Genomic DNA, 18,664 nt, shown 5'->3' on the forward strand with positions numbered 1-18,664 from the left:
CGACGGACGAAACGTGCGGGGAATCGATCCACCCGTGGAAACTCCTGAAACCGGATGACGTAGCCTCTGAAAACGATCTCCGGCTGAAACCAGCCTCCGAAAGAGTTGAACAATTCATCCGCCACCCACGTCGAGGCGCGTGCGCGCGCGCGCGCGAGATCGTATTCGCGAAACTGTGACGATCGCGGATCCTTTCACCGCCGGGGGTATCTTTATAAATACAAGTATTTAACCAGGACTCGCTTCGCAATCGTACGAGGACTCGCGACGAGCTACGAACGAGCTCGATCGCGACGGACGGATTTAAAAAAACGATCGAAGGGATGACGATCAGCGCGTCGTTCCTCGCCCTGGTCGCGGCGGCGGCCATTGTTGGCTCAGGTAACTCGAATTGCTTTCTTTCGTCGATCACAAAACGCGAGTGTAAACGTGGTGATGCACGAAAAAAGTGAATTTTTTACGCTTTGCATTCGAGAAGAAGTGTGTTTTTTTTTGGAGCTTCTTCCATTTTGTTTTTGTAGAATATTTTCGTCGATTATTGTTATAGTTTTCATTTGACTTTCGTTGTATGGTGTTCCTTGTTTACAGAACCGCACGGGGTATTTGGTGGAAGTGGAGGTCTAGCGTATAGTACGTATTATTATTATTATTAAACATCTTTTCTAAGTGTACAGGGTAAAAATTTAGTGGGAGATACTTGGGGTCGAAATAAGACGAAAATCAAGATTATGTGGCGTCGTCTCCCATGCTCGCCACCAGAGGGGTCGCGCTCTCACAATCGCTCGACCGACCCCTCCGTTGCTATATATACACTCCTCGAACGACTTCCAAATATTCCAGTCGTCTAAGGCAGGGCCTGCTAGAAAGCCTTACTGATGAGTCCACTAGCGCCCCCTACTTTCCTTTTCTCGCCTCCTACGATTCTCCCGAGTTCCTAACCCTCAGCCAGCAGCAGGGCCACAATTGGTAATTAGTAATTTGTTAATTGAGACTTTGTTTAAAAGTTATTAACGATTTAAAGTTGCTCCTGTGAGGCGGCAACCTGCGAGCAGCTGTGTACGCGTGATAGTGGTTCTCTCACTCACAAAATTGTGAGGTTGTCGATACGTCAGTAAGTAGAGTTTCTCATGCTGAGTGAGAACCAGGGAACTTTTAAACGAAGCCTCAATTAACAAATTGTTATTCTTGATTTTCATTTTATTTTGGTTCAGGTTAGGTCTTTTAAACGAAGCCTCAATTAGCAAATTGTTGTTCTTGATTTTCGTTTTATTTTGGTCTGGGTTAGGTCTGGGTTAAAAAAAAAATTAAATTTTTGCCCTATACATGTCGATCACCCTGTACAATAGACGCCAGAAATTGTAATATTGCGTATAAAAATATGACGGAGATGCAACCACCGTCCCTATTAGATCTATCAAGAGACTATCTCACTTTCTAGTTGAGATTGTTTAAATTTTCGAAACTCGACTACTGTTCGAGGCTTCCGGGTACGAATCGAGTCTTTTAAGGAAGAAATTCCGACGTCTCAGTCAGCGTTGCAGCTGGCTCCACGGATGACGTGTGTTCTTGTCCATCGAGTGTGCTCATGTTTTATTTAGCTGATCCGTAAAACATGTGTTATTTTTTAATCATCTATCAAGAATGCACCTTTTGCGTTGATATAAGGTTATGTTGACCGGTTTACTAGATCCTAGAATCTTCTTGTCTCGAATTGCACATATTTCGAAAAACTCGCTATAGAAATGTCGCTGAGTGAATAAACCGGAATTCCTTAAACAGGCAGTGCTTCCGCGTCGGCGTCAGCGAACGCGTATGCAGGGTCAGGAGCAAGCGCGTCCGCGTTGAGCAACGCGAACGCGTTCGTCGGGAATTTTCCCGGAATCGACGGTGGCCACGAGGGTCACAAAGGGATCCGCAGCTACGACAACACCGGACTCGGCAACCAGCCGAACGGCGGCCATGACAGTTCGTCCGGTCATGCTGGAGTGAAGGGTGGTCGCGGTAGCGGCTGCTCGAAATGCAAATGGGAGGATGACGAGTATTGGGAGACGGAGGAAGAGGAGGAGGAGCCGGAGGAGAGGAACGAAGACGAGTGCGACGATGGCGACGATGGTCAATACAGGCCGGAACACCATCACGGGCGTGGGAAAAAACCAAATGTGCAGAAATTGGGAGCACCTGGAGTGGGGGGAGCACCGGTCAAAGGAGGCCCAGGAGGCAGTGGAAGCCCATCCTCAGGATCTCCATGGAACAAACCATCGGGTCAACAACATGGTCAACAGCCTGGAGCTGGTTCCAAACCCTGGAGCCAGGGACCTGGAGGTTCGCCTGGAACTTTTGGACCTGGACCGCATGGATCTGGAGGCCCAAATGCAGGCAAACCGGGTGCAACGAATCAGCCAGGATGGAACAAGGGGCCTGAAACAGGTTCTGGATGTTCTGGCAATAACTCACCAGGCTCGGGATGCGATCAAGGTGAGCAAGAATTTTTACGAGCTTCTTAAAATGGTAATTACACTGGGAATTATCCTGAGAAGTTTTTTCCCTGCATATATTAATTTATGAAAATTTAATTCGTTTTTTATGTAGGAACAAGTGGTGTTGGTCCTGTAAAGCAGGGTCCACTTCCGTTTGGTGGCCCCAATACGGGCAATGTTCAGAAACAAGGATCTCCTAACTATTCGACTAGTCCTACGGGAGGTTACGGTCCTCAGGGATCTAGTCCTACGGCTGGATGTGGTCCTTATGGTAACTGTGGACCTACACCCGGTGGCGGTCCAGGATATCCTGGCAGTCCGGGAAGTCCGGGAAGTCCAGGTAGTCCAGGACATCAAGGAGGGCCAGGATATCCAGGCGGTCCGGGAAGTCCAGGCAGTCCAGGAAGTCAAGGAGGGCCAGGATATCCAGCAGGCAGCCCGGGAAGTCCAGGTAGCCCAGGAGGTCCAGGATGTACCGGTGGTCCCCATGGTAATTGCGGTGGAGCTGCACCTGGTGGATTGCCTGTGAAGACTGGACCATTTGGTGGTTATCCAGGAAGCGGATCACCTAATGGTGGTACACCTGGAAGTCCAGGAGGCCCAAGTTATCCAGGCAAACCAGGAAGTCCAGGTGCTCCAGGAGGTCCGGGATATCCAAGCGGTCCGGGAAGTCAAGGAGGACCAGGCAGTCCAGGAAGTCCAGGAAGTCCGGGAAGTCCAGCATGTACCGGTGGTCCTTATGGTAATTGTGGAGCCGCACCTGGTGGATCTCCAGTGAAGGGTGGACCATTTGGTGGTCATCCAGGAAGCGGATCGCCTAATGGTGGTACACCTGGAAGTCCAGGCAGTCCAGGAGGCCCAGGTTATCCAGGCAAACCAGGTGCTCCAGGAGGTCCGGGATATCCAAGCGGTTCAGGAAGTCCAGGAGGACCAGGCAGTCCAGGAAGTCCAGGAAGTCCGGGAAGTCCAGGATGTACCGGTGGTCCTTATGGTAATTGTGGAGCCGCACCTGGTGGATCTCCAGTGAAGGGTGGACCATTTGGTGGTCATCCAGGAAGCGGATCGCCTAATGGTGGTACACCTGGAAGTCCAGGCAGTCCAGGCAGTCCAGGAGGCCCAGGTTATCCAGGCAAACCAGGAAGTCCAGGTGCTCCAGGAGGTCCGGGATATCCAAGCGGTTCAGGAAGTCCAGGAGGACCAGGCAGTCCAGGAAGTCCAGGAAGTCCGGGAAGTCCAGGATGTACCGGTGGTCCTTATGGTAATTGTGGAGCAGCACCTGGTGGATCTCCAGTGAAGAATGGACCGTTTGCTGGTCATCAAGGAAGCCAAGGCGGGCCAGGATATCCAGGCAGTCCGGGAAGTCCAGGTAGTCCAGGCAGTCATGGAGGGCCAGGATATCCAGGCAGTCCGGGAAGTCCAGGTAGTCCAGGAAGTCCAGGATGTACCGGTGGTCCTTATGGTAATTGTGGTGGAGCAGCACCTGGTGGATCCTCAGTGAAGGGTGGACCATTTGGTGGTCATCCAGGAAGCGGTTCGCCTTCCGGTCCAGGAAGTCCAGGAGGACCAGGATATCCAAGTAGCCCAGGAAGTCCAGGAGGTCAAGGAGGCCCAGGATATCCTGGCAGTCCTGGAAGTTCTGGAAGTCCAGGATGTACCGGTGGTCCTTATGGAAATTGTGATGGGTCTGCACCTGGTGGAACTCCAGTGAAGAATGGACCATTCGCCGGTCATCCAGGAAGCGGTTCGCCTTACGGTGGTACACCTGGAAGTCCAGGCAGTCCAGGTGGTCCACAATACCCAGGCAAACCAGGAAGTCCAGGAAGTGGTCCAGGTGCTCCAGGTGGTCCGGGATATCCAAGCGGTTCAGGAAGTCAAGGAGGACCAGGCAGTCCAGGCAGTCCAGGAAGTCCAGGATGTACCGGTGGTCCTTATGGAAATTGTGATGAAGCTGCACCTGGTGATGGATCTCCCGTGAAGAATGGACCATTCGCTGGTCATCCAGGAAGCGGTACGCCTTACGGTGGTGCACCTGGAAGTCCAGGCAGCCCAGGAGGTCCAGGTGGTCCGGGGTATCCAGGCAGTCCAGGAAGTCCGGGAGGTCCAGGTAGACCAGGAAGTCCAGGAGGCCAAGGAGGCCCAGGATATCCAGGCAGCCCAGGAAGTCCAGGAAGTCCAGGAAGTCCAGGATGTACCAGTGGTCCTTATGGAAACTGTGGTGGAGCTGCACCTGGTGGTGGATCTCCCGTGAAGAATGGGCCATTTGGTGGTCATCCGGGAAGTGGATCGCCTAATGTGGGCTCTCCTGGAAGTCCAGGAGGTCCAGGTGGTCAAGGATATCCAGGCAGTCCAGGAAGTCCAGGAAGTCCAGGCAGTCCAGGAAGTCCAGGAAGCCCAGGAAGTCCAGGATGTACCGGTGGTCCTTATGGAAACTGTGGTGAAGCTGCACCTGGTGGTGGATCTCCCGTGAAGAATGGGCCATTTGCTGGTCATCCGGGAAGTGGATCGCCTTACGGTGGTGCACCTGGAAGTCCAGGCAGCCCAGGAGGTCCAAGTGGTCCGGGGTATCCAGGCAGTCCGGGAAGCCCGGGAAGCCCGGGAGGTCCAGGTAGACCAGGAAGTCCAGGAAGTCCAGGAAGTCCAGGCAGTCCAGGAAGTCCAGGAAGCCCAGGAAGTTCAGGAAGCCCAGGAAGTCCAGGATGTACCGGTGGTCCTTATGGAAACTGTGGTGAAGCTGCACCTGGTGGTGGATCTCCCGTGAAGAATGGGCCATTTGCTGGTCATCCGGGAAGTGGATCGCCTTACGGTGGTGCACCTGGAAGTCCAGGCAGCCCAGGAGGTCCAAGTAGTCCGGGGTATCCAGGCAGTCCGGGAAGCCCGGGAGGTCCAGGTAGACCAGGAAGTCCAGGAAGTCAAGGAGGCCCAGGATATCCGGGCAGTCCAGGAAGTCCAGGAAGTCCGGGATGTACCGGTGGCCCTTATGGAAATTGTGGTGGAGCTGCACCTGGTGGTGGATCTCCCGTGAAGAATGGGCCATTTGGTGGTCATCCGGGAAGTGGATCGCCTAATGTGGGCTCTCCTGGAAGTCCAGGATATCCAAGCAGTCCGGGAACCCCAGGAAGTCCAGGATGTGGTCCTTATGGCAATTGTGGAGGTGCACCTGGTGGATCTCCATATGGGCCATCTATTGGACATCCAGGACATCCAGGAAGTGGATCACCTGATGGTTCTCCGGGAAGTCCAGGAGGATCAGGCTATCCAGGCAGTCCGATTAGTCCAGGAAGTCCAGGTGGACCTCAAACACCATATGGACCGTTCCCAGGCGCAAGCACAACTGCTGGAGCTCACGCTGGTGTGAGTAGACCAAGTCCTGGAAGTGGGCACCCTCCTGGATCACCAGGAAGTGGATCACCTGGCTCTAGTCCCTCGTACTCGCCGAATGGTCCTTATGGTGGTCAGAAGCCTGGACCTTATGGACCTGGCAGCGGAGTTCCGGGCGTGAAAGGAGGTCCGAGCGGTGCAGGTCACCCACCTGGAACACCAGGAAGTGGAGCACCAGGCTCTAGTCCCTCGTACTCGCCAAATGGTCCATCTACTAATTCTCCGTTTGGAAACACAGGAACACCAGGTTCTCCAAATGGTCCTTATGGTGGTCAGAAGCCTGGACCTTATGGACCTGGGAGCGGAGCTCCGGGCGTGAAAGGAGGCCCGGGCGGTTCAGGACCTGGCACTTCACCTTATCCTGGAAATGGAAAACCTAGCCCTGGCAGCAGTCCATCCGCTCCAGGAGCATCTCCCAACAAACCAGGCGCTGGAAATGGACACCCACCCGGTGGTCAAAGCAAACCCGACGGAGACAGCAAAATCTTTTACATAAACGTGAATCCTGCTCAGGGAACTCCGGCTGGAAGCAAGCCCCACGGTAACAGTGGCCCCCATGGAGGACCTGGAACGACGAAATCTCCCTTCGGAGCTGGACCGTCTGAACCGACCAAACCATATCAACCTGGTCCTCATGGCGGCGCTGGAACTACCAAACCTGCTTACCAACCAGGCCCTCATGGAGATGCAGGACCCACGAAGTCTCCTTTCCAGCCAACTCCTTATGGCGGTGCTGGAACCACGAAATCTCCTTTCCCAACAAGTCCTTATGGTGGACCTGGAACTGCAAAGCCTCCTTACCAACCAGGTCCTCATGGAGATGCAGGCCCTACGAAGTCTCCTTTCCAACCAGGACCTTATGGTGGAGCTGGAACCACGAAATCTCCTTTCCAAACAAGTCCTTATGGCGGACCTGGAACTGCAAAGCCTCCTTACCAACCTGGTCCTCATGGAGATGCAGGTCCTACGAAGTCTCCTTTCCAACCAGGACCTTATGGTGGAGCTGGAACGACGAAATCTCCCTATCCAAATGGACCTCATACAGGCACTCCTGGAGGTAGCCCTGGCTGGCCCGGTCCAACGAACCAAAGCCCATTAGGTGCACAACCTGGAAGTGGTACAAGCGGTTGTACAGGTGTGTTTCTATTATTCGTAGTAGTATTATGCTATTTTAAAAACATGGTCGTAACACGTTGTCGTCAACAGGTGGTGGTCAGAGTTGTGGAAGCGGATGCAGTCAGAGTACCTCTCCGGGCAGCAAACCTTGCGATGCAAACAATATTCCTAACATCGAGAAGCTCTCTGGCCCGGCAGGCGAAGGGCCCGACGATTTCTCGCAGTCTTCGCAAGCAGTGTTCCCTCCTGGCGAACCCATCCGACCATCCAACGGACCTGGCTGCACTTATGGCAGTTGTCCACCTGGATCGGGTCCAACGCCCGGTGGCAAACCTGACAACGCGAATAAAATTCCCGGAGGGCCTGGAACCTATGAATGGAATCCGTTTCTGACTGGAAAAGTGTCGCCTCCTAGTAGTGGTAATTAATCCATATACTTATACCAAAGAGTTTTCCTGAATTTAACCACTCAAATCCATTTGGATCTCCATCATCAGGTGGCTCGTACCCTGGAGCAACAACCAGCAAGCCAATAGGTGCTGGGAACCCCTTCTTCGGAGGAGGGCCTGCAGTTGGCGTAGGAGCTGGAGCAGGTGCATGGAGCGGCGCCAGTTCCGGAAGCCACGCCCCTCAGAACGGAAACTCTCCGTTCGGAGAGGGATCGACGAAACCCGTGGGTAAAGACAATCCGTTCTTTGGGCCAGGATCAGGACCCACGCGTGGCGATATCGGGGGCACGGGTGGTCCAAAGACTGGAGGACCAGGTTTCCAGACTCATCCTCCAAATAGCATCCTTGGACCAGGTCAACCATCGAGTGGAAATCCATTTGGTGTTGGAGCAGGCTCTGCAGCAGGAACCTTCGGTCACTATCCTGGTTCAGGTCCTGAATCTGGTAATGGTGCTGGAGGTCCTGGGGGAGTGAAGAAACCGTTAGGAACGCATCGTGGTAGCGGAAGTGGAGGCGGTGTTGGCATTGGTTTGGACGGTTTTGGAAACTTACCTGGACACGAAAATGGCGGTTCCTTCGGTGGAGCTTTCTCTGGCGCCTTCAGCAGCGCTCATGCGTCCAGTTTCGCTGACTCGAAGGCTGCCTCGTTTGGCTCGGGAGGTAAATTCAGCTTCCATTCAAATGGAACAAAAGTGTAGCCCTCTGGTGCCAATTCATTCTAGCAAGAATAGGTTATGTAAGAACGGAAGGGTCAGTCGAGCACTTGCGAGAAAGACAAAAGCGTAGCCCTCTGGTGGCGATTACGGGAAGTGACGTTTCCCAATAACTTGCAATACGAATTAAAATGTATATTGAAGCTTTCACGGATGTGGAACGGAAAGTAGTTTTCTAGAAAGGTTAAAGGACGGAGACCTTAGATCGAGATTAATATGATTGAATGGCTGTGGATTCCCACGCGATGGGAACGCGTTTCAAGGTTCGTTGTCGAACGGAGAGGATCCAACGCGACGGCGGTTGATGGATGACGAAGTCTTTCTCACAATAAAACATAAATCAGCGAGACCGGGGGCGCTGTTAATTAATGGCAATCGTCGATCCCATCGAGCAGCTTCCGCTCTCTTAACGTGCTCGACGTTGCGTAACCCTGTAACCCCGTAATGTTGCTCGAGCGTCGTATTTGCCTGAACGTAACACGTTATCGTTCGATTCGAATCTCCCAGCCATCTCAGTCAATTAATAATAACAGAAATGGTAATTTAGTTACGTACCTCTCGAAGCAATCAGGAAATTTTTTTTAAAAAACTAAAGGCGTAGAATTACAGTTTGACCTTCTTCGAGTCAAGAGCCTTCTACGATTCTAATTTCGTCGATTTTATATCGAACTATCTTCATCGACATTCCGTTTCGTTAGGTTATGTATCGAGCATTAAATCTTCAATTGTGTTGGAGACTAATTATTCACTTCGATAAAAAATGATCAGTGGTAATAACCGTGACACAAAGACTATTATAATACTTCGTTTTGTCTCGGATGTGTTGCATAGTCTTATCCAGCAGATCCTGTCTAAGACGAGTCTTGCTATTAGATAATCGATGGAACAATGTTTTCAAACTAATTATGTATTTTTAAACCATCGTGTAATTGAATATTGTTCAAACGATTAATAATCTGAGGCAGGATCTGCTAGATGTGTCTGATAAATGAGGTCAGCCGGCAAATCCGGGAACAAATGCAATTATGTTACTCTTTGTAACAAACGTGTTATTAATTGCTGGTAGAGGAGATGATTTGTAAGATACTGGATGCTTTTGAATTAAAAATTGACTTTCACATTTACTTTGTAAGAAGTAATAGTTCGATTTGACCTCGGATTGAACGGATTCTCGCGTTCCAGGGCCAAATCCAAATATCGGAGAAGGTAATGGCGGAAGTTGGGCCTCCAGTGGCGCGGCGAGTCAAGCCGGAAGTGGTTCCTGGTCCTCCAGCGGAGCATCCGCTTACGCCAGCAGCAACGCGGGCAGTAAGTTTCGAACTCCAATATTAATTTGAAGACGGACGAAACAATCCCATGCAATTATACTTATAAAAAAATATTAAATAATGTCAATTATAAAGGGTGTTCGGCCAACCCCGGGAAAAATTTTAATGGGGGATTCTAGAGGCCAAAATAAGACGAAAATCAAGAATACCAATTTGTTCATGGAGGCTTCGTTAAAAAGTTATTAATGTTTAAAGTTCCGCCAGTAATGAATTTTTTTCTCCAAAATGCGCAGGATTTCGGGGGTATGTCTATTCACCAAAAATAATTCTGATTGACCCCCGCAACTAAAAATAATTTTTTTAGAACGATTTGAAATTTTTTCTTTCCGTCGAAAAATTTCACACCTTCTCGAATTTTTTTCTTGAAAGTGCGTGGAAATTCAGAGGTATGTGTAATGACCAAAAATGATTTTAATTGACCCCTGTAACTAAATATAATTTTTTTAGTACGATTTTAAATATTTTAATTTCGTCTAAAAATTTCACACCTTCTCGAATTTTTTTCTCGATAGTGAGTAGGAATTCGAAGGTACGTGTAATGACCAAAAATGATTGTAATTGACCCCTGAAACTAAATACAATTTTGTTAGTACGATTTTAAATATTTTAATTTCGTCTGAAAATTTCACACCTTCTCGAATTTTTATCTCGAAACTGCGTAGGAATTCGGGGGTATGTGTAATGACCAAAAATCATTGTAATTAACCTTTTAAGTTAAAAATAATTTTTTTAGAACGATTAGAAACATTTCAATTTGGCCGAAAAATTTGTCAACCTACTCGAATTTTTTTCTCGAAACTGCGTAGGATTTCGAGGGTATGTCTATTCACCAAAAATGATTGTAATTGACCCCTTTAGTTAAAAATATTTTTTCCAGAACGATTTGAAATTTTTTAATTTAATTGTTAATAACTTTTTAACGAAGCCTCAGTCAAGAAATTAATATTCTTTATTTTCGTCTTATTTTGGCCTCTAGAATCTCCCAGGGGTGGCCGAACACCCTGTATATGTATATTATTAATACGATTGAGTATAAATAATGTATATTTCCGTAAAAAAAATTTCACAAAGAATTTATTCGATTTGAAAATTTTCGTTGTATCGAGAAGGTTTGTGTGAAATGTGAGGCCATCGGCGTTAATTACGCCTAAGGCGAAATTTGTTGAGTCAGCCTTATTGACGGCTCCGTCATCAAAGCACCTACGAAACGCCAAGTAATTTTTATACTTTTGTTTTGAAATTCCAAACCCGGAAGAAATTATATAATTTATGAGAAATGCCAGATTTAAAATTGTCTTTAAAATCTGTTTCTGGTAATTCTTAATTTATAAAATAAAAACAAGTATAGATAACATTTCCAGAATTAAATATTAATTGTTTCTTTAAATCCTAGGTTATCTTCTGATGTAAAAATTCTCGTTTCAGGCTGGGCAGGCGCAGCACCACATGCAGTGAAAGGATAGTCGACGAGAAACGAGGACGAAAAGGAGAATAACCTGCCACAAAGAAGAAAAAAAATTATATTTAAATTGTACACGAAACTGCTTATGAGATTAGTTTTATTTCGCTTAATCTTCGCCTTTATTTGTAATTTATTTTACTTCTTTCAATGCGATACAATCTCGTATGAAAAGACTCGTTTGTATCTTTTTTTTTTTTTTTTTGTACCCAGAATCCTGTACGCTTACGCCGACAATTAGCGAAGAATTAATGCCGATCCCGCGGCGCGATTGTACGATTATTATGCGGAGATTGCTATCGCCTGATGTCCGATAGATAATGAATAGTGACATAAGCGATGAATCGTTCACGATACCGAACGGATCTCGAGTGTTTCTAATAAATAAGAAACTAGTTAACGATACAATCAAACGTGTACACTATTTAATTACATCTTTTTAACGGAAAAGTAACAAGAAAATTGCCACGATAGGAGATAATATAATTTAAGTAATAATTCAAGACGATTATTTATGTTCGAATCTAATTTAACAAATTTTTTCATTAAGATTCTAATAATTAAACGTGAGTCGAGATTCTATTTGCTTTGTTATTAATAGATCGTTAATTGTTTTAACAGACCCTAACTCTACCATTCATTACGTTACCTAGGACCTGGGACTATTATTGCTGGTTGCGTTGGCTTCGCTGAGGGTAGGAACTCGTAACTCGTGTTATTCGTAGGACAACAGAAAAGGAAAGTAGAGGGCGCTAGTGGACTGATCAGTAAAAGGCTTTCTAGCAGGCTCTGCCTTTTTTTTTTTAACACACGTTTATTAAAGCCTTATGAGATATATACAAACAGATACAACGAATCCTTAAACGTATAGAAGTAGGAAAAACATGGCTTAAAGAACATTAATTCTTACAGACTAAAGACTCTATTTGAGTACGGCGTCTTACAGACTAATGCCGTTTAATAACCTTAACTAAAATGAGTAAAGGAACTTAATCTATTACGCTTATAAGTTCAGTATAGAAAAGGCATAGTAAAAATTATACTAGAGTGACAAGAAGGGGGAAGTTATTGGGGTTAATGAGCAGGCTCTGTCTTTTTTTTTTTAACGAACGTTTATTGTGCCAAGAAAACAATTATATATATATATACAAGGGGGTACAAATATACCTAAACCGTACAAACGGCTGACTTGTAAACTAGGACTACAAATTTAGACTAATTGGCTCAACATAGAGCTCGCGTAATCTTAACATTAAATAATATCCGTCGCATTTAATGCTACTTACAAGATAGTTTTAAGAAAAGTTAGTTATATTAGGGGCAAGATTTAATATTTTGTATAGAAAAGGCCCTGCCTTAGACGACTGGGACATTAAGAAGTCGTTCGAGGAGTGTATATATAGCAATCGAGGGGTGGTCGAACGCTTGTGAGAGCGCCATCCCCCTGGTGGCGAGCATGGGAGGCAACGCCTGCAATTTTATTGTCATTTTACTCAATAAGCATTTCATACTGCTACATCTCGTACACAGAAACCTTTTTTACCGTGACAAGGATGAAGATAAAATACGAGATAAAAATTTGAATACCTTTTCACAAATTAAGGAACCAAAATACTCATGACACATAGTTGTCTGTTGCCGAAATTGAGTTTGCACTAGCGTCTTTCGCAGGGAAACCCAAACACAGTCGTCTGGCCGTTTAATGGATGTAAATATAACAGGCTGCGCCTACGGAAATACCACTTATGTCACCAGCGTACTCCAAAGATAGCTGTCTACATAATTTACACGCACGCTGGTGAATTATTCATGACAACTGGATATACATAGTTGAATATACATACAGGTCGTTACTGCAGCCAATAGCCTCGCAAAGCTGACTGTATTTGTCCACAAATCGTACAAATATAATGATGTTGAAAGAAATGATCTAAGATCTTGTGACAATACTTTGTAAACATTGTTCAAGTTGTCCCTCTCCCAATTAAAAAATGTAATCTTGTAATGGAACATAATTATACGTTCTGGACGCAATTGTTGGAATAACACTCGATTCTTTTCTCCAACGATCGCTTCTAAATTACTCTAAATTATTATTCTAAAACGCATCGCTAGAGGATGTAATAGGAAGTTGCATTAAACGATCGGATCGGTACAGAGGATATATACATCACTCATTTATAAAATCGTCTTTTACACGTGTGAATAAAACGATTGTTTATTAAAACTGTACAATTTGCATACTGTGAAGCTGTCCGTACGCAGTGATGGATTTTCGTCACGCGACAGTCGCGTGCTAATGTTGCTCATGAAATCGACAAAATTTTCTGTCTGTTTTGTGTCGAAGCTTGCAAATATTTTATCGCCATAATCACATAAAATCACATAAATCTCTTTATAGTACATCATCGATAAAGTTTTCCGAATTTGAAGAAAACCGATTTTATATGACCACTGATTTGAAATTCTAATAGTTTCGGGAGGACACCATTTACTTTATCTTGCCCGCGGATACTTTGTACGTGCCCTTCCCGGACGAATCGATGTTGGCTGCACTGTTGCTGTAGACACCCTTGGCGCCGGTCACGGTACCGCTCTTCTCCGCTCCTTCTTCGACGTCGCCCATACGGGAGAAGATGCTAATAATTAAATAATAATTGTATGATTAGTTATTGTGCTGTTCAATGAATCGCTCTTATAATTAGCTGGTACTGATGGTGAGCGTAAGAGAGAAATAGCTTAGAATTCGTAGTTTACAAATTATACTCTATTTACAAGCACATAGATGTATAAATTGAATTATGAATTCTTTAAATTACGTTGGAGGATCACACGTACTTAACATTTTTGTGCTATTGAATTTCTAAACTTCGTACATCTCTAGCTCTCCTTTCAAGCGTAAATATAATAGTTGTCAACCTACTCTACACCGTGTCCAGGAGCACCGGGACCACCGAAACCACCAAAGCCTCCATAGCCAGCGTTTGCATTCGCATTGGCGGATGCACTGGCGCTCCCACCGGCAACAGCATTGGCGGTTGCGCTAGCACTAGCATGAGCGTTGGATCCTCCATATCCGCCTTTGCATCCTCCAGGACAGTTACCTCCTGGCCCACCTCCACCGTATCCACCGGCTCCACCACCTCCTGCGCCACCGTATCCACCGGCTCCACCAGCTCCACCACCTCCTGCGCCACCGTATCCACCGGCTCCACTTCCTGCGCCACCGTATCCACCGGCTCCACCTCCTGAACCACCGTATCCACCAGCTCCACCACCGCGTCCAGCGCCACCGCCTGATCCTGCTCCACCACCAGCGCCTCCATAACCGCCTGCACCACTACCAGCGCCGCCATAACCACCTGCACCACCGCCAGCACCACCGTATCCGCCTGCTCCACCACCAGCGCCACCGTATCCACCTGCTCCACCACCGCGTCCAGCGCCACCGCCTGCTCCACCGCCATGTCCAGCGCCACCGCCATGTCCAGCGCCACCACCAGTTCCTGCTCCGCCACCAGCGCCTCCATAACCACCTGCTCCACTACCAGCGCCTCCATAACCACCTGCTCCACCTCCAGCGCCACCGTATCCACCTGCTCCGCCACCGCGTCCACCACCTGCACCACCGCCTGTTCCTGCACCACCTCCATAACCACCGGCACCACCATAACCGCCAGTTTTAGTTACTCCGGTTGATCCTAATGAATACAGAAAGATGAAGTTGTTAAATTTCTTGTCTAATGCTTCTGACTATATCTACCCTTTGCTAACTAAGAATTCATTTTAATAGAAGTGACTAGCTACTTTGATATCATTGTAATGCTTGATGATACTACTGCATGTAAGAACATTTCCACTTGGAAATAGGTCATTTGAGAGTTCCCAATATTCCCCAACTCCGTACAGCGCGAAACTCACCTCCACGACCTCCGCCAGCGCCGTTTCCACCTCCAGCCCCTGAACCGCCTCCGTAACCTCCAGCTCCTCCACTAGCAGTTGAGCCACCATATCCACCGGCTCCTCCAGCTCCTGAGCCACCATATCCACCTGCACCGCCTCCAGCTCCTGATCCTCCGTAACCGCCAGCTCCTCCACTAGCAGTTGAGCCACCATATCCTCCAGCGCCACCTCCTGCGCCAGATCCGCCAGATCCACCATATCCACCGGCTCCGCCTCCAGCTCCTGAGCCAGATCCACCATATCCTCCAGCGCCACCTCCTGCGCCACTTCCTGCGCCACCTCCTGCGCCAGATCCTCCATATCCTCCAGCGCCACCTCCTGCGCCAGATCCACCACAACCTCCAGAGCCACAACCGTTTCCGCTTCCGTGTCCTCCAGCACCACCTGCACCACCTCCATGTCCTCCAGCACCCCCAGCACCACCTCCATGTCCTCCAGCACCACCGGCACCTCCACCAAGTCCACCACCTCCACCAAGTCCGCCTCCTCCTCCAAGACCACCTCCTAGGCCGCCACCACCTCCAAGTCCACCTCCTAGGCCACCTCCACTTCCAAGTCCACCTCCACCTCCTTTTCCACCTCCAAATCCTCCACCGCTACCGCCGCCATAACCTCCACCGTATCCGCCGCCTCCGCCACCTCCACCTCCACCTCCACCACCGCCACCTCCACCGAATCCTCCACCGAATCCGCCTCCTAATCCACCTCCCAATCCACCCGCTAATCTTTCTAATCCAGCTCCTAGTTGACCGAGATGGTCGAGGTGCGCGAAACGTCTCGCCCTTGTTTCAGCATCTAAACAACAATTCATAAAATTAACCGATGCATAGAGAAAACGTCACGTTCATTAGAAGGACACCGCAAAATTTTTAATGCAGACATAAAAAAATATTACTAATCCTATCGCTACCTATAGATTGAAAAATAGTGCTTCAATGCATCGTATAACCTGAGTCACGAGTAACCTGCATTACGTCAGATTAGAATTGGGAAAACACGCGGAAAAAGAAAAAACAACCATGTACCGAGACGATCGATAATATACCTGTAGCAAGTGGTACATTAATGCTAAATTATATAAGAAAAATTGGGACTAAAGATCCGATATAGTATGTGGGGTTGGAAAATGCAAATAGAGATCGATTTAATCTGGTCTGAATTATAAATACTGATAAAACAGTTGTCAGTGGATTCAAGTCAACCAGCCCAACCCGATATAGGATCATAAAAGGTTAATTTCATAGCTACTGACCCCTCGAAGCAACGGGGGGAAAATTTTTGCAATAGTCGGGCACTCCTGTAAAATATAGGTTCGACTTTATAATTTCTGCTCTTCTTCTAAGAGAATTACTACTCGTTCGAATTAATAAGCGATTAAAATAAGTATCAAGTTGTCGATCAACTATCGTTACAAAATATTTACGATCGATATAATTTTTATTCGAGTAGCCTTTTGAACGGTTATCTTGGATCAGAGATCAAAGACACCCATCGAGGCACTGCAGCATCAAGAAATCGCGGATGATAAATCACTAGGATTTTCACAGTAGCAAAAATCAAATTTGTAATATTTGATTCTCGGTATAACATTAAAAACACTAGTTCCTAAAACTACAGACTATTAGACTTTTATTCAAAATATCGATATCTAAAATAATGTACGAATAACATATCGACATAAATAAAATGGATGCCTCTGTTACAAAGGATTGTTTCCCCCTTAAGAGGTTAGGATGCAAAGAAAATTTAATTACTTTCAGTCGAATAAAATAATTAATATGTGTTGTAAAAATAATATAAAAAAAAAATTCCAGAAAGGGACATAAAATTTGGTTTTCGAGACCGTGAAAGTTTCTTGAAAAAAAATGAAAATATAAATACCTTGCGCGTGTACGCAGGAAAGGGCCACCAGGGCGCACAGCCCGATTGTCCGATACCGCAACATGATATCGAGAAAATGTTTCTTCTAATCCGTTGGTTCGCGAGCCGCTCATCTTTATATCGTCCCTCCCACTCTGTTTTCCCGCGATTCTTCCTGAAACCGCCGCCGCTTCTTCGAACGCAGATCGAAGCGCGAAACGACAACGGGGGCAAAAAAACGCACGTTGGCCAAGGCTAAGGTAACCGATTACGGGCATCCATCACGTTCGATCGACGGAATCTACGAAAATCTCATGTCGGAGCCTCTCCCGCGAACAGATCGCCACCAGCAATTTAAACGTCGTTGAACTCGATGATCGACGTTGGCCTTGGGCATCGTCATCTCCTCGTTCCTCGATGGTTTCTCAATTGTTCCTTTCAAATAATTCGAAGGGAAAAAAGGTACCTACTCCAGAGCCAACACTTTTGTTGTCATAATTCCCCAGACAGATGCTTAAATTCTTCTATAGATAACAATTTTACAAACTGTTTATCCGATACTCGTAAAAATTTCTGTTCTAATTATAGAATTAAATATTTCATAATAAACAACTTAAAGTCGCGAACGAATTGCTGTAGATTAGTTTTATTCGTTATCTATTATTTGCATAAATTTTTGTGCATCTCTGCTTTGTAACATCTGAGGAACTATCTAGGGACTATTTAAGTAATGGAAGACTATTCGCAGAATATAACTATTAACACTACTTCTATCACGGTCTTCTGCATATCAATTTCAATTGGCAGGTGTCTTTTCAGAAATATAAGTGATAATTGATTGTTTATTGTTCCTAGAAATTCATCCAACTCGCGCTAACCTTATTTTCTGTAAACGTGCCATCGAGTTCTTCATCCACTTCGTATAACCTTCTTTACTTCGTATTCCTAATTTTATTCATTCACTTTATTTTGTTTTACATCTTTATTTACACAAATAAAACAAAATACAGAAAGAGAAGCAATAAAATAGATACATATGTTCATTAAATGCGCCACAATGAGAGGACCAGATTCGGTGATCTAACCTAACCCAAAATCAGACATATCGAATGAAGCTTAATCTATTAAATGTTGCTTTATAAATACACGTATCTTTTAGCATATTTCAGTGGAAATTGTTATGTTCTTTTTAATCCTGTTTGCTTGGATATGACAGCATATTGATCAGCGTTGGTGATAAAAATTTATTGACTATTGTAAAACAATCACACGCCTGGGACTTATATCAAAGTTGAAACTAGCCCTCGGATTAAAATGTGGTTGATCATGATGTATCTCCTCCAGACCTATAAACCTAAGTCGTGAATAGGGCATAATTTCTACGCTTTCTTTATTTATCTAATAAAGACGTTATAATAATAATATTTCTCAACTCGTAATCCTTGAAACTACGTAACACCTTACTCTCTCGCATATTCTACGTCTAGACATTTTTTTCATAATTGCCTCTGTGCGTTAATCGAAGTACGAGTCTCGACGTTTAAAACTCACTCGTCTTTCAGTTTTTTTTTTAAACAGCTTCCTTAAAAACCTCGGCTTCTTCGAACCGTGTAGCTCGTTCTAACCTTCCGCGTTTCATATTTTTAAGTTTCAAATCTAAGGTTAGGTTACAAAACATCGATTCTCTTAACCTCGCTTTTAATCGCGTTGAATAAGGGTTTCGATAAAAATATTTTTTTTGAAAAATCAGGGGTCGCGATACAATGTTTAGTCGACGATTCCTCGTCGAGCAGGGGATCTCCCGATGGAAATACGGAGAACCGAAAGATAACAATTGGTAAAACCGACCTGGTCGCCCGCCAGTTGCGTCACTGGAAATTTTCGCGTGCACCGTTGCGATTTTTTCAATGGCCGTCTCCGT

General features: G+C 46.2%; 2 protein-coding genes across 8 annotated transcripts; one reads left to right on the forward strand and one right to left on the reverse strand.

Moving 5' to 3' along the window:
* The first annotated feature begins 258 nt into the window (after positions 1-258).
* LOC122404518 (collagen alpha-1(III) chain-like) lies at positions 259-11,423 on the forward strand. Of its 2 annotated transcripts, XM_043408553.1 has the most exons (9): positions 259-381; positions 589-630; positions 1,780-2,475; positions 2,590-3,321; positions 3,571-6,990; positions 7,062-7,391; positions 7,469-8,080; positions 9,316-9,441; positions 10,887-11,423. In XM_043408553.1, the coding sequence occupies exons 1-9, from the start codon at positions 324-326 to the stop codon at positions 10,922-10,924; spliced, it is 6,054 nt and encodes a 2,017-aa protein (XP_043264488.1). In that variant the 5' UTR covers positions 259-323; the 3' UTR covers positions 10,925-11,423. The 2 variants fall into 2 exon arrangements, with proteins under 2 accessions (XP_043264488.1, XP_043264487.1); XM_043408552.1 differs by having other exon boundaries at positions 2,590-6,990.
* A 1,688-nt stretch (positions 11,424-13,111) lies between these two features.
* On the reverse strand, positions 13,112-16,894 carry LOC122404645 (glycine-rich cell wall structural protein-like). Of its 6 annotated transcripts, none has more exons than XM_043408802.1 (6): positions 16,765-16,894; positions 15,451-15,678; positions 14,814-15,402; positions 14,454-14,623; positions 13,844-14,375; positions 13,112-13,559 (listed from the first exon to the last, which is right to left on the reverse strand). In XM_043408802.1, the coding sequence occupies exons 1-6, from the start codon at positions 16,826-16,828 to the stop codon at positions 13,412-13,414; spliced, it is 1,731 nt and encodes a 576-aa protein (XP_043264737.1). In that variant the 5' UTR covers positions 16,829-16,894; the 3' UTR covers positions 13,112-13,411. The 6 variants fall into 6 exon arrangements, with proteins under 6 accessions (XP_043264737.1, XP_043264736.1, XP_043264739.1 ...); XM_043408801.1 differs by having other exon boundaries at positions 13,844-14,379; positions 14,428-14,623; XM_043408804.1 differs by having other exon boundaries at positions 13,844-14,036; positions 14,292-14,623.
* Between the last annotated feature and the right edge of the window lie 1,770 nt (positions 16,895-18,664).

Source organism: Colletes gigas, unplaced genomic scaffold (assembly GCF_013123115.1).
Source record: "Colletes gigas isolate AHSC1104 unplaced genomic scaffold, ASM1312311v1 Colletes_gigas_Sc00003, whole genome shotgun sequence".
NCBI classification, from domain to species: domain Eukaryota; kingdom Metazoa; phylum Arthropoda; class Insecta; order Hymenoptera; family Colletidae; genus Colletes; species Colletes gigas.